This window comes from Bufo gargarizans, unplaced genomic scaffold, assembly GCF_014858855.1.
Source record: "Bufo gargarizans isolate SCDJY-AF-19 unplaced genomic scaffold, ASM1485885v1 original_scaffold_889_pilon, whole genome shotgun sequence".
Lineage (NCBI taxonomy): Eukaryota > Metazoa > Chordata > Amphibia > Anura > Bufonidae > Bufo > Bufo gargarizans.
Genome location: NW_025334745.1, coordinates 231,484 through 258,856, shown reverse-complemented (window position 1 = coordinate 258,856; position 27,373 = coordinate 231,484). Strand labels below are relative to the sequence as shown.

Below are 27,373 nucleotides of genomic sequence, written 5' to 3'. Positions count from 1 at the left end.
GGCCTGTTCTGTGATGGTGTGTGTGTGTGTGTGTGGCCTGTTCTGTGATGGTGTGTGTGTGGCCTGTTCTGTGATGGTGTGTGTGTGGCCTGTTCTGTGATGGTGTGTGTGTGTGTGGCCTGTTCTGTGATGGTGTGTGTGTGTGTGGCCTGTTCTGTGATGGTGTGTGTGTGTGGCCTGTTCTGTGATGGTGTGTGTGTGTGTGTGGCCTGTTCTGTGATGGTGTGTGTGTGTGTGTGTGGCCTGTTCTGTGATGGTGTGTGTGTGGCCTGTTCTGTGATGGTGTGTGTGTGTGGCCTGTTCTGTGATGGTGTGTGTGTGTGTGGCCTGTTCTGTGATGGTGTGTGTGTGGCCTGTTCTGTGATGGTGTGTGTGTGTGGCCTGTTCTGTGATGGTGTGTGTGTGTGGCCTGTTCTGTGATGGTGTGTGTGTGGCCTGTTCTGTGATGGTGTGTGTGTGTGTGTGTGTGGCCTGTTCTGTGATGGTGTGTGTGTGGCCTGTTCTGTGATGGTGTGTGTGGCCTGTTCTGTGATGGTGTGTGTGTGTGTGTGGCCTGTTCTGTGATGGTGTGTGTGTGGCCTGTTCTGTGATGGTGTGTGTGTGTGTGGCCTGTTCTGTGATGGTGTGTGTGTGTGTGTGGCCTGTTCTGTGATGGTGTGTGTGTGGCCTGTTCTGTGATGGTGTGTGTGTGTGTGTGTGTGGCCTGTTCTGTGATGGTGTGTGTGTGGCCTGTTCTGTGATGGTGTGTGTGTGTGTGGCCTGTTCTGTGATGGTGTGTGTGTGTGGCCTGTTCTGTGATGGTGTGTGTATGAGGCAGTGTATGGCTATTGGATGAGAATGGTTATGTTTGTCCATCTCTTGTTTAAGCAATTACTCCTTTCTTAGACCCCACCATGCTAGGAGCACCATCAGTTGTCACACTGGCTAGTTTAGCCCAATCCAGCTCCAAACCATTCACAGTTTGGGAAACCTTTTCATAGATATCCTCTCCTGTAGTTGTTCCTTTGATGCTTTGCAGTGCAGCAAGCTCTTCTGTTACTTATTTGGGGAGGGCTGGCAGCCTTAAGCCTGGGGGGCAAGTTCAGTCAAGTGGCCCATTGAACCATTCACCAGCACAGCCCAATTAGTGCCCGCCACCGCTACCCAATTTGTGCCTACCACCACGGCCCAATCAGTGGCCGCCACCACGGCCCAATCAGTGCTTGCCACCGCTACCCATCTAGTGCCTGCCACCGCTGCCCATCTAGTGCCCGCCACCGCTACCCAATTAGTGCCTACCACCACGGCCCAATCAGTGGCCGCCACCACGGCCCAATCAGTGCTTGCCACCGCTACCCATCTAGTGCCTGCCACCGCTGCCCATCTAGTGCCGGCCACCGCTGCCCATCTAGTGCCGGCCACCGCTGCCCAATTAGTGCCCGCCACCGCTGCCCAATTAGTGCCTACCACCACGGCCCAATCAGTGGCCGCCACCACGGCCCAATCAGTGCTTGCCACCGCTACCCATCTAGTGCCTGCCACCGCTGCCCATCTAGTGCCGGCCACCGCTGCCCAATTAGTGCCTGCCACCGCTGCCCAATTAGTGCCTGCCACCATGGCCCAATTAGTGCCTGCCACCATGGCCCAAATATTGCCTGCCAACGCTGCCCATCTAGTGCCTGCCACTGCTGCCAAATTAGTACCCGCCACCACGGCCCAATCAGTGCCCACCACCATGGCCCAATAAGTGCCTGCCACCGCGGCCTAATCAGTGCCCGCCACCACGGCCCAATTAGTGCCCATGGGATGTGGGGGTCATCTGGGGTCTCACCTCAGCCTTGATTGAACAACCTCTTTGGGGGGGGATGATGCTGCCTTCTTCCAAGGCTAAGGTGCCTTCTTCCAAGCTGCCTCTCCTCTTCTTGCTCAAGTCACTGCACTGTGATGTCTGCTGTCACGTCTCCCTCTTTCTCTCCCACGAGCCAGCGCCCAACGTTCACTGCACAAGATACCGCGCAAATCACATCCAGCAGGCCCCTCCCACATGGCCCCTCTCTCTCTTCCACCAATGATAGGCTGGCTGCCGACCGTCCGTCTCTTAAGTTGGGGGGAAAAAAGTAACGGACAGGCATGGCTGGCTGGATAAATGTCCCCGGCGGTGGCGGGCAGGATAAATGTCTGCGGAGGTGGCGAGCGGGATAAATGTCCTCGGCGCAGGATAAATGTCCGTGGAGGTGGCGCGCCAGATAAATGTCCTCGCCGGGCCGCATGTGGCCCGTGGGCCATAGTTTAAGGACCCCTGATCTGGATGATCCAGAGGAAGCATGGGAGAAGGCCATGTGATCAGATGAGACCTAAATAGAACTTTTTGGTATCAACTCCACTCGTCGTGTTTGAAGGAAGAAGAAGGATGAGTACAAGCCAAAGAACATCGTCCCAATCGTGAAGCATGGGGTGGAAACATCATACTTTGGGGGTGTTTTTCTGCAAAGGGGACAGGACGACTGCACCGTAATGAAGGGAGAATGGATGAGATCATGTATTACAAGATTTTAGCCAACAACCTCCTTCCCTCAGTAAGAGCATTGAAAATGGGTCGGGGCTGGGTCTTCCAGCATGGCAATGACACAAAACACACAGCCAGGGCAACTAAGGAGTGTCACCGTAAGAAGTATTTCGAGGTCCTGGTGTGGCCTAGCCAGTCTCCAGCCCTGAACCCAATCGAAAATCTTTGGAGGGAGCTGAAACTCATTGTAGCCCAGCGACAGCCCCAAAAACTGAAAGTTCTGGAGAAGATCTGTTTGGAGGAGTGGGCCAAAATCCCTGTTTCATTTTTGTTCCCAATTTCATCCCTTAGGATTTTTTTTTACAGCTTCTCACTGCACCATAGGCAGTAAATGGTGCCATTAGACCAGGGGTGCACAACCTTTTCTGGTTGGGGGCCACATGTTCAGCCTGAACCAATTACAAGGGCCAAAAATAAAACTTAAAATGGTATTACCAACTGAAATACTGTATTTATGGCATATTGAACATACCATTAATGTCTATTTACACGTCTAGTACTCCCACCTAAATGGGAGAATACATGAAGGATACATATGAGCATTCACAAGACATAGAAATACATGTCTTTTACCAGATGGTTGAGGGCCGCACAGAATGGTATCGAGGGCCGCATGTGGCCCCCGGGCCGCAGGTTGTGCACCCCTGCATTACACAGTACTGTTTGTTCCGCAAAAAAACCCAATCCCTCATAAAGGGGAATTAGCTCAGATGGTAGAGCGCTCGCTTAGCATGCGAGAGGTAGCGGGATCGATGCCCGCATTCTCCAGCTTATTTTATATTATTCTCATTTATTACATTTGCATTTATTTCTATAGAATGTACTAAAGTATTGTTTAGGACATGTTCACTTTAGAGATAGTCACTGATATAGGAGCAGAACAATGAAAATAACTGAAAAGATGATTGTAACCAAACAGGCCTCCGTCCATTCCGGTGTCTGCGTGCAGGACTTTATCTGCTCTTATAAGCAGGATCTGCAACAGTTCTCCTGGACAGAGCCTTCAGTGCACGTGTGAACAACCCCTTATTTCCACGAACAATCACCACCTGCTCAATGTGAGTACCGTTCTTTTCCTATAATGCAGTGTATAGGGTGTTGATTTGTAATCCATGAACAATCACAAAGCATGTAAACATCAAACAGTGATATGGTTACAGCTGCACCGTATATCAGACCATTCGCTGAACAAGCAGGAATGAGTATAAAAACATGATCGGAAAGTCTGTGCCAAAAACATCTAAATTAAAAGCATAAAATGAGCGTCCCTGGGTGGGCTTGAACCACCAACCTTTCGGTTAACAGCCGAACGCGCTAACCAATTGCGCCACAGAGACACCTGTTGGTGGTGTGGTCTGTTCGGTGGTGTGGTCTGTTCGGTGGTGTGGTCTGTTCGGTGGTGTGGTCTGTTCGGTGGTGTGGTCTGTTCTGTGGTGGTCTGTTCTGTGGTGGTCTGTTCTGTGATGGTCTGTCCTGTGATGGTCTGTTCTGTGATGGTCTGTTCTGTGATGGTCTGTTCTGTGATGGTCTGTCCTGTGATGGTCTGTCCTGTGATGGTCTGTCCTGTGATGGTCTGTCCTGTGATGGTCTGTCCTGTGATGGTCTGTCCTGTGATGGTCTGTCCTGTGATGGTCTGTCCTGTGATGGTGTGTGGTCTGTTCTGTAATGGTGTGTGGTCTGTTCTGTGCTTGGTGAACTGAATGGTTCATATCACGTCAGCAGCTCCTAAGTGAGGGGACAGTAACCACTGGCACGTCCAGCTGTTGTGAACCTGCATGCACACTTGCTTGGCTGTTCTCAATGGAGCATGCTGGGGGCTATACTTTAACAGCTGGAATGCCAGAGGTTCCTGCCCCCCCCGTCTTAAGCCTTACTTGCATTTAACCCTTTGCCGACCTCCAGCATCGGTTTTTAAAAATGGCACCTGCAGAGCCTTAGCCACCAGTTTTCTGCCATTTTAAAGAGCAGACACCCAGGGCTTATGTCTGTGAATGACAATAACGCCGATCGTACACATTTAACCCCTCAGATGCCGTGGTGAAATGTGATCTCCAACCTACATTTATGGCGGAAGTCCCGTGTTTAAAAATGGCTCCTGCTCGCTCGCAAACCTTATTCAGCAGGTTTCTGCTATTTTAAAGGGAGTCTGTCACCACATTTTAGCATGTTAGACCGTTAAAATAGGGTTATGTGATCCACCCAGAACATAAAAACTGTACCTTTGTGGTAGAAAACGGACTTTTCTTTTTGCCGAAAATGAACTTATAAGATTATGTTCTGAGCCCTCTCAAGTGCCCAGGGCGGTCTCTCAATCCTCGGAGCCCCAGGCAGGCACCTCCTAAACGGCTCATAACCCCGCCCGCCGTGCGCCTCTGCCCGCCCGTTTACTCCCCTCCCCTGTCCTTTTCCACTGCGACTGTGCGGTCCAAATCGTAGCGGGCGCATGCGCAAGGCGATGCCCGCTCCTGACAGGGCATCGCAATAGCTACTGCGCATGCGCCCGCTACGATTTGGACCGCACAGCCGCAGTGGAAAAGGACAGGGGAGGGGAGTAAACGGGCGGCAGAGGCGCACAGAGGGCGGGTTTATGAGCCGTTTAGGAGGTGCCTGCCTGGGGCTCCGAGGATTGAGAGACCGCCCTGGGCACTTGAGAGGGCTCAGAACATAATCTTATAACTTCATTTTCGGCAAAAAGAAAAGTCCGTTTTCTACCACAAAGGTACCGTTTTTATGTTCTGGCTGGATCACATAACCCTATTTTAACGGTCTAACATGCTAAAACGTGGTGACAGACTCCCTTTAAACAGCAGACAACCAGGGCTTATGTCTGCGAAACAACAATAATGCCAATCGTACACATTTAACCCCTCAGATGCAGTAGTCAAATGTGACCACTGTATCTCACAGCTGAAAACAGAGGAACTGTTCATTTGCTGCGAAAGGCCTGAGCTTACTGGAGACTATCTGAGTTTTACTGGTATATTCCAAAATAGTCCTGCAGATGTCAGCACTACATTGGAACATACAGAAGTTTAGTGATGCGCTGACAATTGCATGTCGTTAGACCATTGGGGGCCGTAAAAAAGTTAAAAATTCGAATCACCCCCCCCCCCTTCCCCCCATCACTGCGTCCCAAAATGCCCATACTAAAATATCAGTTTTACCGCAGAGGAAATGCAGTGAAAACACAAAAACCCATAAAACTTTGGCAGAATTGAATTTTTGTTCCAAATTTCACCCCTTTGGAATTTTTTTTATTCCAGCTTCCCACTACATCATATGCAACAATAAATAGGGCCATTAGAGAGTACAACTTGCCCTGCAAAAAAACAAGCCCTTATAAAGCTATGTGAACCGAAAAATAAAAAAGATATGGCTCCGGGAATGCAGGGAGTAAAAAACCACAACGCAAAAAATAAAAAATTGTAAGGTCTTGAAGGGGTTAAAACGGTTAAACTGTCTTGTTTATTTTTTTTCTCATCGGAAGGGGAATTAGCTCAGATGGTAGAGCGCTCGCTTAGCATGCGAGAGGTAGCGGGATCGATGCCCGCATTCTCCAATGGTATGGTTTTTAAAAATATTATAACAGAATTTTTTTGAAATGATGTCTTCTTAAACGTAACAATTCCATTTATACAACTGGAATTTGTTTTGCGTCCGATATAAAACCTAAGGAAAAAGCCTAAAAATGATAAAATTGCTTATGAAAAATTTACCTCTCGCTTGTCAATGTAAGAAATATCCTTTTTATAAAACTGTATATGTATAATTCGCAACCCGCTTATAGTTAAGTTTTGGAAAAGCATTCAGAGAATGCGAGGATCAATACCGCTACCTCTCGCACAGTGGCGTAGGGATCGCCATAGCAACCATAGCAGTGGCTATGGGGCCCTACGCCACTGGGGGCCCGCCCGTCCGGACCGCATCATTTTTTTTTTTTTTAATACATTACAGCACTCACAGGCAGCCAGGGCCGACCGCCCGCCCAGTGTAGTGGACGGGGCGCGGGCGGTCCAACATGAGGTAGGCCGGTGGATGCGGTGGAGGGGGCCGGAACGGGGGCGTAGCGGAGGCGGAGCCAGGCTGGCACCAGCGCCGACCGCAGTGCAGGAAAGGAATGAATTTCCCCGCCCCCTCCACCGCCTGAGTCCGCCTCCTGAGTCCTCCCACCCAGTCCCTCTAGTTAGTAGGAGGCGGACTCAGGTGGTGAGTGCGTCCATGTATGTTGTGAATGCGTGTATGAGTGCGTCCATATATGTGGTGAGTGCGTCCATGTATGTGGCGAGTGTGTGTATGAGTGCGTCCATTAAGTTTGGGAGGGGCCCAGTACAAAAATTTGCTGTGGGGCCCAGTCAGTTCTAGCTACGCCCCTGCTCTCGCATGCTAAGCGAGCGCTCTACCATTCGAGCTAATTCCCCTTTTTGTGAGTACAGCTTTTAGAGACAAAAAAACCCCAGCTCCTTCACTAGAAGACAAACATCCAAACCAGGGAAAACAACAAAAACATTTGTAAAAAAAAATAATCTTGGAAAACCCTTTTAAATGATAATATATACTAGGATGGCATACCCATGCCCATAAAAATATGTTTTTATTCATCCAGAGATAAAAAAAAAACAAAAAATGTATTACAAACAAACCACAAACCACAGCCCATTAATATGGTCTTCCCAGAGAGAAAAAAAAAAAAGTGATAGAAATCCTAAAAAGTGATAAAATTAGGACTCTATGCTTAATAAAAAAAATTCTAATTGAAATGTCAGTATAAGAAAGTTCCTTTTTAAAAAAAAAATTGTATATTTAATGTTAAGTTTCTTCACAGTGGAAAAAAAAGTGTTTGGAGAATGCGGGCATCGATCCCGCTACCTCTCGCATGCTAAGCGAGCGCTCTACCATCTGAGCTAATTCCCCTTTCTGGCAGCAGGGGTGTGGAGTGCAGCTTTAAGAGACACAAAACCACGCGCACATGGCATTGGTGGCAGTTTGGTGCCGTCTCCACAACAGGACAACACAACCGTGTAATGGGTTTTCTCGTGTCCTGAGGTTTCACAGTTACGGTTTTTGCTCCACTCACATAAGCAGCTCTGTTTGATGGAACCTCAAAGGTTGACAGGACGTCATCCATATTCCCAATCTGGCCTATTTCATAGCCATTTTTCTTTCTTGCATCAATGATAAATTTGTGAAAAGACACAATCTTGGACTCATATTCTGGAGGCATTTTGTGCGCAATTCTAGTTTTGGTGCAGATAGCAAGGTCACATCTCCTCATGAAGCTGTAGCACCATGATGGGATCCAGTGAACTCGTCAATGCCCTTCTCTGCAGCAAGACGCTTGGCTCCATATATGATCACTTTTGTAGATACTCAAAAGCCGTTGTTCCTGTGACGTGTGATCCACTCTTTCGTTTCCACGTCTATCTGTGGCCATTTTGCAGCACGTCCTCCAAAAGTGTGTTCACTTTTATCTGCTTTCTGCAGCTGATCCTCCTGTTTCCTCCACATTTTTTCAGTTGGAGGAGGCCCAAAATGTCTCTCAGCTGCTCTATTTCCATGTTCTTTGGCGTCTTTTATCACCTCCAGTTTAAAAGGGATCTTATATGAAAGCGTTTTCTGCTTTGAAAACTGAATGCAGCACTGTATTCTTCATAGTTATGGGGGATCTGTGGGTGACTCTGTTTTTGGGGATCTGTAGATGACACACTGTTATGAGGGGATCTGTGGATGACACACTGTTATGGGGGATCTGTGGATGACGCACTGTTATGGGGGATCTGTGGATGACGCACTGTTATGGGGGATCTGTGGATGACGCACTGTTATGGGGGGATCTGTGGACGACGCACTGTTATGGGGGATCTGTGGATGACACTGTTATGGGGGATCTGTGGATGACACTGTTATGGGGGATCTGTGGATGACACGGTTATGGGGGATCTGTGGATGACACTGTTATGGGGGATCTGTGGATGACACTGTTATGGGGGATCTGTGGATGACACGGTTATGGGGGATCTGTGGATGACACACTGTTATGGGGGAACTGTAGACGACGCACTGTTATGGGGGATCTGTGGACAACGCACTGTTATGAGGGATCTGTGGATGACGCACTGTTATGGGGATCTGTGGATGACACTGTTATGGGGGATCTGTGGATGACACTGTTATGGGGGATCTGTGGATGACACTGTTATGGGGATCTGTGGATGACACTGTTATGGGGATCTGTGGATTACGCACTGTTATGGGGGATCTGTGGATGACACACTGTTATGGGGGATCTGTGGATGACACTTTTATGGGGATCTGTGGATTATGCACTGTTATGGGGGATCTGTGGATGACACTGTTATGGGGATCTGTGGATTACCCACTGTTATGGGGGATCTGTGGATGACACTGTTATAGGGATCTGTGGATGACACTGTTATGGGGATCTGTGGATGACACTGTTATGGGGATCTGTGTATGACACTGTTATGGGGATCTGTGGATGACACTGTTATGGGGGATCTGTGGATGACACTGTTATGGGGATCTGTGGATGACACTGTTATGGGGATCTGTGGATGACACTGTTATAGGGATCTGTGGATGACACTGTTATGGGGATCTGTGGATTACGCACTGTTATGGGGGATCTGTGGATGACACTTTTATGGGGGATCTGTGGATTATGCACTGTTATGGGGGATCTGTGGATGACACTGTTATGGGGATCTGTGGATGACACTGTTATGGGGATCTGTGGATGACACTGTTATGGGGATCTGTGGATGACACACTGTTATAGGGATCTGTGGATGACACTGTTATGGGGATCTGTGGATTACGCACTGTTATGGGGGATCTGTGGATGACACTTTTATGGGGGATCTGTGGATTATGCACTGTTATGGGGGATCTGTGGATGACACTGTTATGGGGATCTGTGGATGACACTGTTATGGGGATCTGTGGATGACACTGTTATGGGGATCTGTGGATGACACACTGTTATAGGGATCTGTGGATGACACACTGTTATGGGGGATCTGTGGATTACGCACTGTTATGGGGGATCTGTGGATGACACTTTTATTGGGGGATATGTGGATAACACTCTGTTATGGCGGATCTGTGGATGATGAACTGTTAGGCTGGGTTCACATGGGCGAGATTTCCGCGTGGGTGCAATGCGTGAGGTGAACACATTGCACCCGCACTGAATCCGGACCCATTCATTTCTATGGGGCTGTGCACATGAGCGGTGATTTTCCTCTGGATAGATCATCAGCTTCTGATCGGCCGGAGTTCCGGGTCCCGGGTGTCGGACCCCCGCCGATCAGAAGCTGATGATCTATCCAGTGGATAGATCATCAGTTAAAACAAAGTGCAGAACCCCTTTAATATTTTTTTTAATATATTTTTTAACCCTCAATTGACCTTCTACTAAGCATTCTGTATTCAGAATGCTATTATTTTCCCTTATAACCATGTTATAAGGGAAAATAATAACATCTACACAAACCTGAACTTCAGTGAAGAGGTTCGGGTCTGGGTACCACAGTCAGTTTTTTATCACGCGCGTGCAAAACACATTGCACCAGCACGGTAAAAACTGAACAACGGAGCGCAATTGCAGTCAAAACTGACTGAAACTGCGTACCTACTCGCGCGGGTTTGACGCAATGCACCCCGGACGCATCCTGAGCCAAAACGTGACGCCCGTGTGACTATAACCCCAATCATCCTAAAGAATACCATACTCCTCACAAGGAAATGTAGATGGTCGGCACTACCCAGGACACTATCGAAGTCCAGATTAGCGGGGGCACAAACAATGGGGTTGCCCAGGGGAGGAAAACAACATGAAGAAAGATCAGAACCCTAAAGATGCAATCCACGGCACTCACCCGATTAATAGAAAATCGCTTTATTCAGATCAATGCACCATGCGGGGAAATAGTACTCCACAGATGCTGCCGGCCGCCGCTTCGTGTCGTCTGACGCTTTCTCGAGGCCTCTAAAGAATACACCAATGTACTGTAGATACTGTGCAATGGTGTATTCTTAAGGATGAGGGGGGTTATAGTCACATTAAATATAAACACTGTCTAGGGACTGTACCAATATTGGCTTAAGTGTTTATGTTGAATATAACTATAACCCCCCTCATCCATAGGAATCCACCCATATACTGCAGTGTTCCTATGGATGAGGGGGTTATGGTCATATTTAATATAAACACCGTACAGGGACTGTTCTGTAATTGGCATGTGTTTATATTAAATATGACTGTAAAACCACTCGCCCATAGGAACCCGCCCTTGGAGCAGGTGTCGGAAGATGGCATGTTATAGAGCAGCAGGAGCTGAGCAGATTAAGATAGAAGTGAATGGGGCTGCGTGAAAATCGTAAGCATCTGCAAGCAAGTGCGGATGCGGATGGGTCATGTGATGGACCATGTGATGAGCGCAGTGACATCACCAAAGGCACTGTGGATCATGTGATGGACCATGTGATGAGCGCAGTGACGTCACCAAAAGTCCTGATGGATCATGTGATGGACCATGTGATGAGCGCAGTGACGTCACCAAAAGTCCTGATGGATCATGTGATGGATCATGTGAAAGTCCTGATGGATCATGTGATGGACCATGTGATGAGCGCAGTGACGTCACCAAAGGCCCTGATGGATCATGTGATGGACCATGTGATGAGCACAGCGACGTCACCAAAAGTCCTGATGGATCATGTGATGGACCATGTGATGAGCACCGTGACGTCACCAAAGGTCCTTTTCTCCCAGGTCCTCGAAGAAGAAGACAAGGCGGGCTGCGCAAACAAGTGAATGAGGCGAGTTAATTTTATTTATTTTTTTAACCCCTCCATCCCTAATTTACTTTGCATTCTGTATTCAGAATGCTATTATTTTCCCTTATAACCATGTAATAAGTGAAAATAATAAAATTTACACAACACCGATCCCAAACCCGAACTTTTGTGAAGAAGTCCGGGTTTGGGTCTGAGTACCAAATATGCCGATTTTTCTCAAGCGCATGCAAAACGCATTAAAACGCTTTGCACTGTCGAGGTCAAATCGCGCATTTTCCCGCGACGCACCCGCATCCTATCCGGCCCTCACACGCGACGCCCGTGTGAAAGAGGCCTAAAGCCGAAAATGAGCAGAAATTTTAATGAATGAAATACAAGTTCTACAGAATCTTTTCCACAAAACGATATATCCGTCTGCTCAGCTCCTCCTGCTCTATAACATGCCGTGTCCAGATCAATTCGCATTTTCATGGTGACAGGTACCCTTTAAAATTCTCCACCATCTTTGGACCCTTTCTATTTTAGGAATGTCTTTTTGTAGGTGGGGTCTCTACACAGTACTTCAGATATGGTCTCACTTGAGCTCTATACAGCGGTATTATTTCACGTTTTTATAGAAAATAATAAAAAATATATTATTGAATTGCACTATTCACATGAAAAAACAGGAAACGCCACTTTAAGAGCACTTTATAGTCTACTCATCTTTTTCGCTGAGATGTGATTAATCACCACGATGACACGGCCGAGCTGCTGTTTGGCAGGCGCACATCTGTTTTCCCTCCACCCTTAGACCTTTCCTCTCCTGTGCTGCGACTATAGAAGCAGAGACCGTCTGGCAGAATTCAGACGTCTGCACATCTGGGTTGTGGGATCAACGTTCCGATAAACAGGAGCCTCCAGAGGGAAAATAAAGAGGCGTCACAGTCTCAAGAGCGACCGGTAAGGAAAGACGATAAGACGTTGACGAGGGTTAGTAAATACGGTGCGAAACCTGGAAACAATATTATAATGGGTTCTAGCTTCTTATTGTATACGGAGGAGAAAAGGGAGTGGGTTTTATTCCTTACATTGTGTCTTGACAGTTTTCTCAAAGCATTTGTATAATTTAGGGCTCATGCACACGATCGTTGTCGTTTTGCGGTCCGTTTTTCACTGATTTGTTTTTTGGTATCTGAGCTTTTTTTCCCTCAGATTTAAGTCCTCTTCTGTTCCGTTATTCCAGAAAACATATTTGTATGGTTTCCGTATGCAGATCGGAAACGGAAACAGTAGCTTATTAATCAGCAAACATGTAGCATTTCTACAGTATGGATCCGCAAAATACGGATATCCTACGGATGTGTTCCGTGTGCGTTCTGTATTTTTTGCAGACCCATTGACTTGAATGGGGCCCCGGACAACGATTTGTGGACAATAATATGACATGCACTACTTTTTTGCGGAACGGAAATATACGGAAATGGAATGCACACTGAGTACCTTCTGTTGTTTTTGCGGACCCGTTGTAGTGAATGGTTCCGCATACGGTCAGCAAAATAAACAGAACGGAAGCGGAAAGAAAATACGTCCGTGTGCATGAGCCCTTAGTCTTATCATAAAGATGAAGTAGAAAGAATCCAGGATATTGTATTCGACTGATAACTCTTAGGCCTCGTGCACACGACCATTGTGTGTTTTGTGGTCCGCAAATTGCGGATCCGCAAAACACAGATGGCGTCCGTGTGTGTTCCGCAATTTGCGGAACGGCACGGACAGCCATTGATATAATTGCCTATTCTTGTCCGTTTTGCGGACAAGAATAGGACAGGTTATGTTTTTTTTGCGGGGCCACATGCTGTCCGCATCTTTTGCGGCACCATTGAAGTGAATGGGTCCGCATCCAAGCCGCAAAAACTGCGGCTCGGATGCGGACCAAAACAACGGTCGTGTGCATGAGGCCTTAGATTCCGCTGCAGATATTTTATCCATCGTGGGGGATGAGATTTGTTAAAATCTTGTCCACTTTGCTGCAAATGTAAACATTGTAGATTTTCAGCACACACATGTCCTGTGCCCCAACCTGTCAGTTTTTGCAAAAATCACTGCATAAGCTTTTTTTGCATTTCAGCATAGCCTAAGCCCAGGAGATAGATTCTCCTAGCCCTGAGATGGCTAGCCTCCGGCACTCCAGCTGTGGTAAAACTACAACTCCCAAGATGTGCACTTGCTTGGCTGTTCTCAGAACTCCTTAGAAATGAATGGAGCATGCTGGGAGTCGTAGTTTCACTATAGCCGGAGGTTAGCCACCACTGTCCGAGGGTAGAGAGAATGGGGGTGATTTATCAAACTGGCGTGAAGTAGAACCGGCTCAGTTGCCCATAGCAACCAATTATTCCACTTTTTATTTTCTCAGAGCTCCTTTGGAAAAGGAAAGGCGGAGTCTGATTGGTTTAGGCAACTAAGTCCGTTTTCCTTCACACCAGTTTGATAAATCTGCCCCAGTATGTTGACATTTACCCAGCAGACTGTCCCTTTCATTTGTTCAATAAGAAGTTTTTTCCTGGATTCTTACGTTTTACCAGAATAGCCATCCAATAATGAGGCTTGGCGCGACACTTGGCGCTGATTCATGCGTACAATGGCGTCTCGGCCAGCAGACACATATTTGACCAGGAAGCAGGAAGGCCGGGTGTTGATTTTTATACCACATACAAAAAATGTTCTATTTTAAAAATGGCAGCAAAATAGGTCTCATATTTTGGATTGGAACACACAAGACATAGGAAATAAGGCTCTGTTCACATTTCCATCAACCCGACCCTTTATTTTCTAACACATCAAGCAAATGCACTGTAAGGCAGGGGCTACACGGCCACAGTGGTCACGGCCAGGATCGCTGAGCAGCGGTGATCCCATAGAAATTAATAGGATCGCCGCAGCAGTCGCAGCTGTGTTGGATTTCTTGCGACTGCCGCAGCGATCCCATTCATTCCTATGGGATCACTGCTGCTCAGCGATCCTGGCCATGACCAGTGTGGCCGTGTTGCCCTTGCCTAAAAACTGATCCTAAGGCCCCTTTTACATGGGTGTTGTGGGAAAATGTGCGGGTGCGTTGCGGGAACACCCGCGATTTTTCCACGCGAGTGCAAAACATTGTCATGCGTTTTGCACTCTCGTGAGAAAAATCGGCATGTTTGGTACCCAAACCCGAACTTCTTCACAGAAGTTTAGGCTTGGGATCGGTGTTCTGTAGATTGTATTATTTTCCCTTATAACATGGTTATAAGGGAAAATAATAGCATTCTGAATACAGAATGCATAGTACAATAGCGCTGGAGGGGTTAAAAAAATAAAATAAAAAATTTAACTCACCTTAGTCCACTTGCTCGCGTAGCCGGCATCTCCTTCTGTCTTCATCTGAGCTTTTTGTAGCAACAAGGACCTTTGGTGATGTCACAGTCATCACATGATCCATCACCATGGTAAAAGATCATGTGATGGATCATGTGATGACCGGAGTGACGTCACCACAGGTCCTGTTCATGTAATTAATGCTCACCACAGGTCCTGTTCAGCAAAGGATACAGAAGGAGATGTCGGGCTACACGAACAAGTGGACTAAGGTGAGTTAAATAATTTTATTTATTTTTTTAGCCCCTCCAGCGCTATTGTACTATGTATTCTGTATTCAGAATGCTATTTTCCCTTATAACCATGTTATAAGGGAAAATAATAATGATCGGGTCTCCATCCCGATCGTCTCCTAGCAACCGTGCGTGAAGATCGCACTGCATCCGCACTTGCTTGCGGATGCTTGCGATTTTCACGCAACCCCATTCACTTCTATGGGGCTTGCGTTGCGTGGATTATCGCACCGCAACGCACAAAGAGGAGCATGCTGCGATTTTCACACAACGCATAAGTGATGCATGAAAATCACCGCTCATGTGAACAGCCCCATAGAAATGAATGGGTCCTGATTCAGTGCGGGTGCAATGCGTTCATCTCACGCATCGCATCCACGCGGAATACTCGCCCGTGTGAAAGGGGCCTAACAGATGCAAAATGGAAGCCTTCTGCTTTCCACCAGGTGTCTATTTTTTCTTTTCAGGGGACAATGGTGCAGCAGGCCGAACTTTTCTTTATGCCAAAATGGGGGATCATGCCAGAATAGACACCAACTGTTAGTTCTATAAGATCCATTGAAATTAATCTGTTAAATACCTTTTTTCTGTTCTAAAAACTGAACAGAAAAGCGGAAAGCAGAGCCTAAGGCCTCATGCACACGACAGTTGTTTTTATCGGTCCACAAAACGGGGTTCCGTTGTTCCGTGATCCGTTTTTCTTTCCGTGTGTCTTCCTTTATTTTTGGAGGATCACCAGACATAAAGGAAAGTAAAAAAAAAAGTCTAAGACAGGTTTGCCATGCAAATGATAGGAAAAAAACGGACGCGGATGACAATCTTGTGTGCCTCTGTGTTTTTTAGCGGTCCCATTGACTTGAATGGGTCCGCAAACCGTTTTCCGCGAAAATAATAGGACAGGTATATTTTTTTGACGGACTGGAACCACGGATCACGGACGCGGATGGCAAACGGTACATTAGCCGAGTTTTCAACGGACCTATTGAAAATCAATGGGCCCGCAGAAAATTACGAAAAACGGCACAACGGACACGGAATAAAACAACGGTCGTGTGCATAAGGCCTAAGGTTAATGAATGTCTACCCTGAAAAAAGTGAATGTGCTGTGGAGCAAAAAAAAAATCCCGTTATGGATTCCGCTACCACGGACCATAACGAAATTTAGAATCCATAACGCGATACTTCGATAACCCGAACTTTATACGCCAAACTTAAAACACAAGTTCGCTCAACACTAATTGGAACAATGCCTAAAACGGACAAAAATAGGACATGTTCTATTTTTTTTTGCGGGGCTACGGAACGGACATACTGATGCGGACAGCACACTGGGTGCTGTCTGCATTTTTTGCGGACCCATTGAAATGAATGGGTCCACATCCTATCCGCAAAAAAAAACGGAACGGACACGGAAACAAACAACATTCGTGTGCATGTAGCCTTTCACACATTATTTTAGGAGAAAAAGTTCCCTTTGCATGAAAGGCGCAGATGGTTGTTTGATTTGACTCTGCTGTAAAATCCATTTCCTCTGTAGGTTTTGCTGACCGGCTCAGTTTGGAAGAAGTGAAAAACATACCTGCAATGGAACCATCCGCTCCACTGCTGCTTGTCCTCCTCCAGGCGGTGACAGCTCTGCATTATGAAGGTAAATCCGTGTGTATTCTGACCATTTCAGAATTTTATTTTTACATTGGTAAATCAGTCGTTTTTCACACTTCATTCCACTGCGTTCCTTTTGCTTTTCCAGTTCCATTTCTGGTATTTCACACTGGAAACTTGTGATGACATCCAGATATTACAAGCTGCATCCAGTTAGGAAAACTCACATTGGGGGTCATTTTCCAATAGGCTGGGAGACGTTCACTGCTAGGAGCCCCACATACATACGTACATCAAGGTTCTTGCCGCAGCGAGTGCTACAATGGCCACGACTCCTAAGGCCCAGGCATGGGATTCAGCCAGTTCCCTCAGGTTCTCCAGATCCAGTTGGCAGCTGGAGATGAGCGCTTCCATTCCATAGTTTGGCTCCTTAGGGCCTTCTAAAAGTTGGGTGGTATGTGTGTGTAGTGTATTTATGAGTATTGCATATATATGGTGTATGTATATGTAAACATGTGTCTAGTGTTGAGCGAACTTGTTTTTTTAAATCGGCGTCTAAAGTTTGGGTTATCGAAGAATCAGGTTATGGATTCCGCTACCACGGACCATAACGGAATTTAGAATCCATAACGGGATTCTTCGATAACCCGAACCTGAACTTTAGACGCCGAACTTAAGAAACAAGTTCGCTCAACACTACATTTGTCGTGATGCCGCATGTCCGCCATTGAGTAGGGAACCACCCGTGCTAAGGCCGTATGACTATTTACTTATGCAAAGGGTCCTTCAGCTTTAGCTCGTAGAGTTGGGGGACCCCAACCTCAACAATCCAGCTCAGGGCATCTTTACATCTGTGTAGGGGGCTTCTTCGCAGATTTCACCAAAAAGAGCAGACGAAAAAGTCCTGTATGGCCTCTTTCACACGGCCAGTATGTAGAGATGAGCGAGCTTTCCAGTTTGGCGTACAAGGTTCGGTTTATCTAAGAATTCCGTTATGGGGTCTACTACCATGGACCATAACTTATAGCAGAATCCATAATGGAATTCTTAGATAACCCGAACCTTGTACACCAAACTTGAAAACACAAGTTCGCCCAACACTATCAGTATGTGGTCGGTATTTTTGCATCAGTATTTGTAAGCCAAAACAAAGAGTCCAAGAGGCACAAATATTTGTTTTATACCTTTTCTCAGGAGGTTCCACTTCTGGTTTTGGCCTACAAATACTGATGCAAAATACTAACCGTGTGAAAGAGACCATGCAGGACTTTTAATGCTAAAACAGCAGACACCTGAACAGAAACCAAATAGGCCCCATTATACTAAATGAGGTCTGTTCGAATCTGTTGGTTTTAGTTATGTGCCGAATTAGCACTGTTACGTTTCGGCACTTCCTTTATGTTCTGTTATGATCTGGCAGTTCTGTTATTTTTGTTATTATGCTCTTCTAACAGCAGAAAAATGGAAATAACTAGTTCAGATGTGAATGAGGCTTCCTGAATGGACTACTTCCATTTCATTCCCAGCTTTCCCTGGTGGTCTAGTGGTTAGGATTCGGCGCTCTCACCGCCGCGGCCCGGGTTCGATTCCCGGTCAGGGAAATATGTTTTTTTTTGTCTGAGCACTCAATGCTTTTGCAGTACTCTTTAACTGATCGCTTTTGCTAAATTTTTAAACGATTATCTAGTCATGTAAAGGAGCTTGAAGTTTTGGGGGACCCCAACCTCAGCAATCCAGCTTAGGGCATGTTTACATCTGCGTCCGGGGGCTGCGTTGCAGATTTTGACAAAAACAGCAGACGAAAAAGTCTTGTATGCAGGACTTTTTATGCTAAAACAGCAGACACCTGAACAGAAACCAAATGGACCCCATTACAGTAATCATTTCTTATTGTCCTGTATGGACTAATTCTGCCCAATTCTCAGCTTTCCCTGGTGGTCTAGTGGTTAGGATTCGGCGCTCTCACCGCCGCGGCCCGGGTTCGATTCCCGGTCAGGGAAAAACGTTCTTTTTTTTTTGTTTTGTTTTTGTTCTCGTCATATTTTTTTATTATTAATATTTTTCACTGTTGCAAAATTTGTTCTGTTACATTATTAATATAACGTGACAATGGAAGCAACATTTATGAATGTTTCCTTCTGCTACTTCCTAGCAGTGATCTGGATGAGCAATCATGTGACTCACAGGGGAAGTGACTCTGAGAGGCCTCATACATGCGAGTTCCAGACGCCACAGGTTTTTTCCTTTGCATTGCACGACCAGCAGCACAATCAGTGGGGTTTTCAGGTCAGAGAATGGGGTAAATTTAAAGAAGCAAATGAAATCCCTTTGTGAGTGCCCTGAATTGTCGTATAATTATATAGTTTCATAAATAATGGATCTTATTCAGTCTTTAGCTGTTGAGGAACTAAGTCCTTTTGGATGGAATTTGTTGGTACTTGTAGTCCTACTTTCACGTTCTATGGGACACATTCTTCTATTATGGTGCGATCTGTAATAAGCTGCAGAAAAGATACGAGGAGTTTAGATTATATACATGGTATTTATGTGTAATGGTCCCACGATTTGACGATTAATTGCATATTAGCCAAAGTAGCTGGAAAGCAGAGCTTTTGTTAGTGAAATTTCCTGTTAAGCCGCGACCGTTCTGACCCCAGAGTGTAAACTGATTCCTGGGCGTGAAAGGGTTACAGCAATGTGAGTGCCCGCTGCTTAGTCACTGGAATACTTCAGTAATGTCTCATTCCGTCCTGAGGCCGCTGCTGTAAGAGGCGCGTTTTATTGTGCATTTTATGACTTGTATTTTCTTGTCAATCCCAGCAAAACAAGACTCTGAGGCCTCCTGCACACGACTGAAGGTGTCCCGTAGCCGTATTGCGGACCGCATATGCGGGTCCGCAATACAAGGGCACCGTTCCGTGTGCATTTCGCATCCCATTGACTTAAATGTGTCCCCAAATCCAGTGATGCAGAACGTAAGCACGGAACGGAACACTACAGAAGCACTAGGGAGGGCTTCCGTGGGGTTCTGTTCTGTACTTCCGTTCCGCAAAAAGTTAGAGCATGTTCAATCTTTTTGCGGAACGGACGGATGCTGACCCATTCAAGTTGTAGTGTACTTCAAATTTCCCGAGATATTCCTTCGTCTGTGTGGCCATACAGAGGCATGTGTCGCACATAGGCTCCTGTGTTAAAAATAAAAGTGTATACCACACGCTATGGAATACCGTAGTTGTTTACGCTATCCCATACAGCACACACAGGTATACTAGCCCAATGAGCAGCCAAAAGCAGTGTCTTTAGGCCTTTGTTAGGTAAATCTGGGCTTTTAGAAAAAATTTGTTGTGTAAACTGGAAGCTTTCCCAGTGCATACTCCGAATGTAGATTGCAAAGCAGTCAAATGTTATGCCATGCAGAAATGTCCTTTTACACGGACAGATGTGTCAGGCAATTATTGGGAACAAACCAAACGTTCCTGATAATAGCCTGATTGTCAGCAAAGATGAAGGCAGCATTTACATGCACTCACTCCCCAATGCCAGGATGAGCGATTCATACAGCGATCAGTTGTCCCCATAGATAATCATTTTTCCTGGGCAGCAGATCGCTGTTGACTGCAGGATCTGCTGCACGGGAACGATGATTTCTGGTGCCTGCTGAAAGACATGATCAATGCACAGGACAAATATTAGGAATGAGCGTTTCCACAAACGATCATTCCTGAATATTGGTCTGTGTAAAGGACCTTAAAGGAATTCTGTCACCTCGTTTTAGCTTATAAAGCTGCGAACATGCACGGCTAGATCGCCGCTAGCATGTCCACAATATACCTGTCCCATAGCCGTGCATGTCCGCAGCTCTATAGGCTAAAACGAGGTGACAGAATCCGTTTAAGGTTGTTGCCTTCACACGTGGCAGAAAGTTCTGCAACTGAAAATCAGTTCCATTCATTGGAATTGGGAAGCACAAACATGGATTTCAGCGCCATTCAGGTGGAAGGAACAGAGTCCACCCAGGGCCAGACTTAAGGCTGTGCAACCACACAGGGTGCGTCACCCTGGACTCCTGAAGGGGAGTCCAAGGATTTGTAAATCTTTCTTTTTACTCACTGTCCTCTGACATACCATAATAACATCCTATAAAGGCTGGGAGTTGTAGTTCTTTCCTATTATATCCTTCTCTATGTCATCACCACTGATGCTCCATATTAATAGTCTGTGCATGCTGGGAGTTGTAGTTCTCTTATACCTCTTTCCCTATAATGTCCACTAATGCCCCATGATAATGAGCTGGACATGCTTGGAGTTGTAGTCCTCTACTCTTTTACCCCCTCCCTGTATTGCCCCCCTAATTTGCAATAATAACAATCTGGTCAGGATGCGACTTGTAGTTCTCTTGTCACTATTAAAATGTTCTGCAGCATCTGAGGCTGTTCACATCTGCGCTAGTGGTCTGCTGCGTACATCGTAGAGGAAGAGAGGGAGGCCATCAATAACGAAGATAAACTCCACTAAACATACACAGCCACCCATCTGTAGATGGCACTGTTTTGGGGTTCTTGTTCCTCAGCATGACAGGAAGATGCGCATTAAGGAATTCAATGTATGGTGAATGGTGTCTGAACCAAGGGTTTGGCTTTGTGTCTCATGTTAGCTCTCGTTGGAATGGAAAAGAACTGTACAAGAAAGATGGTTTGCATCTTTCTCTCAAGGGAGCGAATGTCCTCAGAGAACAGTTCCAAGTATTTGCTAAGGAGCATTTAAACTAGAAAAGGGGGGCAAAAGGGTGATAATCCAGCAGTCCGACTGCCCCCTGCCAAAAGATGCCAGTAGCACAGAGGTTAAGAAATGACAAGCTCAGAGTCTTGTCTACAAATGCTCGCAGTTTAGGGAATAAGATCAATGAACTTGAGTCTATAATGGCATCTGAGAATATAGATTTAGTGGCTGTTACTGAGACATGGTTCAATGGGAGTAATGACTGGGATATAACAATACCAGGCTTCTCTATATATAGGAAAGACAGAGAAGGCAAGAAAGGGGGAGGGGTGGCCCTGTATGTGAAAGATAGCATAAAATCGAATTTAATACAAGTTAGCGAGACCAATTTAGAGTCAGTTTGGGTCACCTTGCAGCTTGATAATCATAAGGTAACTCGTGTAGGTGTGATATATATACCACCTAGCCAAGTCAAAGAATTAGATGATCTACTAGTTAAGGAAATAGCTAAAATGACATTGAAAGGGGAAGTTATCATTATGGGAGACTTTAATCTTCCTGATCTAAACTGGAAAACCAAAATAGCTAGTTCTGCCAGGAGTACAGATATTCTAAATTCCCTACTGGGATTATCTCTACAGCAAGTAGTGGAGGAGCCAACCCGGAAGGAGGCCATTTTAGATTTAGTATTCACAAATGGGAATTTGGTATCTGATATTACTGTAGGGAAAAGCTTGGGATCTAGTAATCACCAGTCAGTGTGGTTTACTAAAAATACAGTGACTGAGTCACACCACACAAAAACAAAAGTTTTAGATTTTAGAAAAACTTTTATAAAATTAAATTAGTGTTATACGAGTCCCTATCAGATTGGAACAGTTTCAATGGAGTCCAGGGGAAATGGGACTACTTAAAAGTGGCACTATTGAAGGCATCAGATAATTGCATTAGGCTTGTCAGTAAAAGCAAAAAAGACCACTGTGGTATTCAGCAGAAGTGGCCAAAATCATTAAAAACAAAAAGATAGCATTTAGTAATTATAAAAAAAAACCGAGGATGACAGGCAAATTGATAAGATTAGGCAGAGAGAGGCCAAACAAGTTATAAGAGCTTCTAAAGCACAGACAGAAGAGAAATTAGCTCAGTCAGTGAAAAAAGGCGATAAGGCATTCTTCAGATACATAAATGAAAAAAGGAAACTAAAACAAGGAATTACCAAATTAAAAACAAAAGAAGGAAGGTATATGGAAGAAGATACAGAACTAGCTGACTGCCTCAATGAATACTTCTGTTCAGTTTTTACAAAGGAAAATGAAGGCGAAGGACCTCAGTTAGGAAGGAAGACTAATGAATCTTTTGATGCATGTGTCTTTACAGAGGAAGAGGTTCTAAGTCAGCTGTCTAAAATTAATACAAATAAGTCACAGGGGCCTGATGGGATACACCCAAAGCTATTAAAAGAGCTCAGCGGTGAACTAGCAAAACCATTAACAGATTTATTTAACCAATCACTGGCAACAGGAGTCGTACCAGAAGATTGGAAATTAGCAAATGTTGTGCCCATTCACAAGAAAGGTAGTAGGGAGGAATCGGGCAACTATAGGCCAGTAAGCCTGACATCAATAGTGGGGAAATTGATGGAAACCATACTCAAGGAGAGGATTGTGGAACATCTAAAATCCCATGGATTGAAAGATGAAAAACAGCATGGGTTTACTTCAGGGAGATCATGTCAAACTAATCTTATAGGTTTTTTTGATTGGGTGACTAAAATAATAGATGGCGGAGGTGCAGTAGACATCGCTTATCTGGACTTTAGTAAGGCTTTTGATACTGTCCCACATAGAAGGCTTATTAATAAATTGCAGTCTTTGGGCTTGGACTCTCATGTTGTTGAATGGATTAGGCAGTGGCTGAGGGAAAGGCAACAGAGGGTTGTAGTCAATGGAGTATATTCAGACCAAGGTCTTGTTACCAGTGGGGTACCTCAGGGATCTGTTCTGGGACCCATATTGTTTAATATCTTTATCAGCGAAATTGCAGAAGGCCTCGATGGTAGGGTGTGTCTTTTTGCTGATGACACAAAGATTTGTAACAGGGCTGATGTTCCTGGAGGAATACACCAAATGGAAAAGGATTTAGGAAAACTAGAGGAATGGTCAAAAATCTGGCAACTAAAATTTAATGTTGATAAGTGCAAGATAATGCACCTGGGGTGTAAAAACCCAAGAGCAGAATATAGAATCAGTGATACAGTCCTAACCTCAGTATCTGAGGAAATGGATTTAGGGGTCATTATTTCAGAAGACATAAAGGTAGGCAGACAATGTCATAGAGCAGCAGGAAATGCTAGCAGAATGCTGGGTGTATAGGGAGAGGCATTACCAGTAGACAGAGGGAGGCGCTCATGCCGCTCTACAGAGCACTAGTGAGACCTCATCTGGAGTATTGTGCTCAGTACTGGAGATCATATCTCCAGAAGGATATTGATACTTTGGAGAGAGTTCAGAGAAGAGCTACTAAACTGGTACATGGATTGCAGGATAAAACTTACCAGGAAAGACTAAAGGACCTTAACATGTATAGCTTGGAAGAAAGACGAGACAGAGGGGAGATGAGAGGAACTGCTAAATACATAAAGGGCATCAACAAGGTAAAAGAGGAGAGAATATTTAAAAGAAGATAAACTGCTACAAGAGGACATTGTTTTAAATTAGCGGGGCAAAGGTTTAAAAGTAATATCAGGAAGTATTACTTTACTGAGAGAGTAGTGGATGCATGGAATAGCCTTCCTGCAGAAGTGGTAGCTGCAAATACAGTGAAGGAGTTTAGGCATGTGTGGGATAGGCATAAGGCCATCCTTCATATAAGATAGGGCCAGGGGCTATCCATAGTATTTAGTATATTGGGCAGACTAGATGGGCCAAATGGTTCTTATCTGCCGACACATTCTGTTTCATCAGTCCAGAGCAGGATACTGGTTGGGTGGAATGTGTTAGTTTGTATACGTTTTTCCTCACGGATCTAAGGCATCTCATCCAGACAACCCTGCTTTGTACTGAGGAGGGGCAAGAACCCCAAAAGAGAGCTATCGATACTCGGATGTCTCTGGTTTGGCTGGTATGATGCAGTTTGCGTAGTTTTATATTATTGTCATTTTTAGTATTTGTGATTTTTCAATCATATCAGAACTATTGGATAACGTGGCCATAAGTCGATAGCCATGTGGCTGATATATGGTGATGTATATCTGCTGCGTACATCATATGGGGAGAGGGGGGCCATCAGTAACAAACTTAAACTCAACTAAATTTACAAAAGGAAAAATGCAATGATCGCAGGTTCTTCCATATTATTGGTGGCCACATCATGGCCACTACCCAGTTTATCAAATCCGAATATATGCAATATGCCAAAGTGAACCCCTGGATGCAAAAACTTGATAGTGGTGATTAGTGTTGAGCGAACTTGTGTTTTAAGTTCAGCGTCTAAAGTTCGGGTTTGGGTTATTGAAGAATCGTGTTATGGATTCCGCTACCACGGACCATAACAGAATTTAGAATCCTCAACACGATTCTTCGATAACCCGAACTTTAGACGCCGAACTTAAAACACAGGTTCGCTCAACACTAGTGGTGATGTGAATCCGGCCTAACCAATACCACAGGTGTCGTCTGTATCCAGTAGACTACGTGCTGACACTGAGTCAGTTTATAATCCATGAGTAGATGGAGGAGGACGCGCTGTGCACAATGATTTCATTCCATTTGTAATGTTTTCCAAATGTCTTGAGGTTTTGTAGGAGAGACAGTCTGGAACCACAAAATGTATGCTCGCACTAGTGTGTGCGCTGGAACCTGATTTCCACTGGAAGTCCCCAATCATTTTCCTGTACAGGAATGTGAAGGGGCTTTGGTTTCCCCTTACAAGTTCGAGCAGACGGCCTAGCCATCTCTATATCGGTGCCTCACACTCTGCAGATTTTGGGGTTGTTTTGGCAGAAAACTCATGGATTTTTGCAAGCCTCGTTCTGCAAGCATCGTTCTGGTGAATGGAACTAATTTTCAGTCGCTGAAAATTGTGTAACACAATCTGCCATGTGTGAAGGCATCTTGTAAATACTGCGTAGTCTCGCTAAAACTGGTCTTTATTTGAATGTAAAATAAGGTTCCAGTATAAAGCCAGTTAAAGGGGTTGTCCAGGCTTTTTTTATTGATGACCTATACTCAGGATAGTTCATCAATATCAGATCAGTGGGTCCGACACCCTGCACCCCCGCCGATCAGCTGTACGAGGAGACGGTGCACACAGTATACACGTGCCATCTCCCTTCCTGTTCGCTGCTGTATGTCTATGGGACTGCAGCAGCGGACAGGAAGAGAGACTGGAGACAGCACGTGTCCACTGTGCGCGCCATCTCCTCGAACAGCTAATAGGGTAGGTCATCAATATCCGATCGGTGGTGGTCCGACACCCTGCACCCCCGCCGATCAGCTGTACGAGGAGACGGCGCGCACAGTGTACACATGCCATCTCCCTTCCTGTCCGCTGCTGTATGTCTATGGGACTGCAAATGAGTGCGGAACGAAATTGCGGACGTGTGAATGGAGCCTTATCCTGAGGATAGGTCATCAGGGAAAGAAAATCTTGGAAAACCCCTTTAAGGGAAAGTGACAGGCCATTTGACACAGACGGGGTAGGACTGAGAGCTTTATGTGGCTGAACATCCCAGAACTCTAAATGAAATCTTGCAATACACAGCGAGGGGCTCCTCTGAAGAGAAATCAATGGTAATGTGATTTCACGGCCCTGGAATGTCGATATCGCACTCCAGCCGCTCTCCTGCTGCCTGTAAAGTAATGAAATGAAATCTACTTGTTTCCTCTGTGGAGTCTTTACTGGGAAACTGCGAACTTTAGAATTACTGTTCCTTCCATCTATCTGTCCGCGGGTGATTCTGGTTGAGGGCCTGCAATTGGGGTGAAATGAAAAATCACAATGGACTAGAGATTTAGGTTGTGTTCATACTTTGCGGATACGCTGTGGATTTTGCAAAATGTTGGGCGTATTACCAAATCGCTTCCGCGTAGTATGTGAACATATGCTGTGGATTTCTGCCATGGGTTTAAATGGATGTGGTACATTTGTGGCAGGTCCGCAGCAAAGTCCACAACATGTCGGCTCCAAATATGTCTTGTGGGTTTGTTTTGAATTTTGCGGTGGATTTTTCCTGCTGAATGTGCATGTCTGGTAGACGTACCCTTCATTATAGCATCAGGTGCTATTATTCCCGGTAGAAACGAATACTTATAAAAACTTCATACGGAGTCTGATTTCTGCCTGTCGTAAGAAGAAAGGAGAAAGAATGGGCTATGTACTGTATGTGACTCCATAACTGCTTCCGTGTGATGTCCCGATCAGAAGCCTGCGTGGCAGATGTTCGGTGATATATCCGGAGAAGGAGAGCGCAGCAAGCAGTGGTATTTTTCACGACAAAATCATATACACCACGTTGGCCCTAATTACAATTCAGTGGGGTCCGTTTGACTTTTTTGGTGTTCGTTATGGAGTCAGCTACTCCAAAACACAATGGTAAGAGGTCAGGACACAATGGTAAGAGAGTCATGTCTGAACGCTACTATTTTTTAAATATATACTGTATATATAAATGAACCACAGAATAACAATAGCATTTTACCTTTAGGCTCAGGCTATCCCTCAGATGAAAGCTACAGTAATGAGGCTTATGTTGAGCAGCGCCCATCTGTACTTCATCCAGATTACAGAGGTAAGACCCTTCCAAATTATTAAGATTCGTCTGTGAAAATACAACTGTGAGGTTCTCTGAACCAGTATCACACATGATAAGCTTAGATACATCAGCTTAGTAGACAGTATCACACATGATTGGCTCAGCAGACAGTATCACACATGATTGGCTCAGCAGACAGTATCACATATGATTGGCTCAGCAGACAGTATCACACATGATTGGCTCAGCAGACAGTATCACATATGATTGGCTCAGTAGACAGTATCACACATGATTGGCTCAGCAGAC

The 27,373-nt window shown here is 45.5% G+C and overlaps 1 protein-coding gene and 6 non-coding genes across 11 annotated transcripts in view; 5 read left to right on the top strand and 2 right to left on the bottom strand.

Moving 5' to 3' along the window:
• Positions 1-3,240: 3,240 nt before the first annotated feature.
• On the top strand, positions 3,241-3,313 carry TRNAA-AGC. Its single transcript has one exon. It is a non-coding gene; the product is annotated as a tRNA-Ala (tRNA).
• A 495-nt stretch (positions 3,314-3,808) lies between these two features.
• TRNAN-GUU lies at positions 3,809-3,882 on the bottom strand. Its single transcript has one exon. It is a non-coding gene; the product is annotated as a tRNA-Asn (tRNA).
• Positions 3,883-6,031: 2,149 nt separating this feature from the next.
• Positions 6,032-6,104, top strand: TRNAA-AGC. The gene has a single exon. It is a non-coding gene; the product is annotated as a tRNA-Ala (tRNA).
• A 1,279-nt stretch (positions 6,105-7,383) lies between these two features.
• Positions 7,384-7,456, bottom strand: TRNAA-AGC. The gene has a single exon. It is a non-coding gene; the product is annotated as a tRNA-Ala (tRNA).
• A 4,683-nt stretch (positions 7,457-12,139) lies between these two features.
• The window catches only part of SRPX2 (sushi repeat containing protein X-linked 2), a 39,284-nt gene continuing 24,050 nt past the window's right edge, over positions 12,140-27,373 (top strand). For 2 of the 5 annotated variants that reach the window (XR_006387380.1, XM_044275122.1), the window contains exons 1-2: positions 18,795-18,879; positions 27,017-27,100. Coding sequence is in view for 4 of the 5 variants with exons in the window: in XM_044275122.1 (XP_044131057.1) it covers positions 18,807-18,879; positions 27,017-27,100 (157 nt within the window). In the remaining variant the exon portion in view is untranslated. Of the gene's footprint in view, positions 12,308-16,528; positions 16,640-18,794; positions 18,924-25,720; positions 26,905-27,016; positions 27,101-27,373 lie in introns of those variants that run through there. The other 3 variants (XM_044275123.1, XM_044275125.1, XM_044275124.1) reach the window with 3 other exon arrangements.
• TRNAE-CUC lies at positions 18,123-18,194 on the top strand. The gene has a single exon. It is a non-coding gene; the product is annotated as a tRNA-Glu (tRNA).
• TRNAE-CUC lies at positions 18,522-18,593 on the top strand. Its single transcript has one exon. It is a non-coding gene; the product is annotated as a tRNA-Glu (tRNA).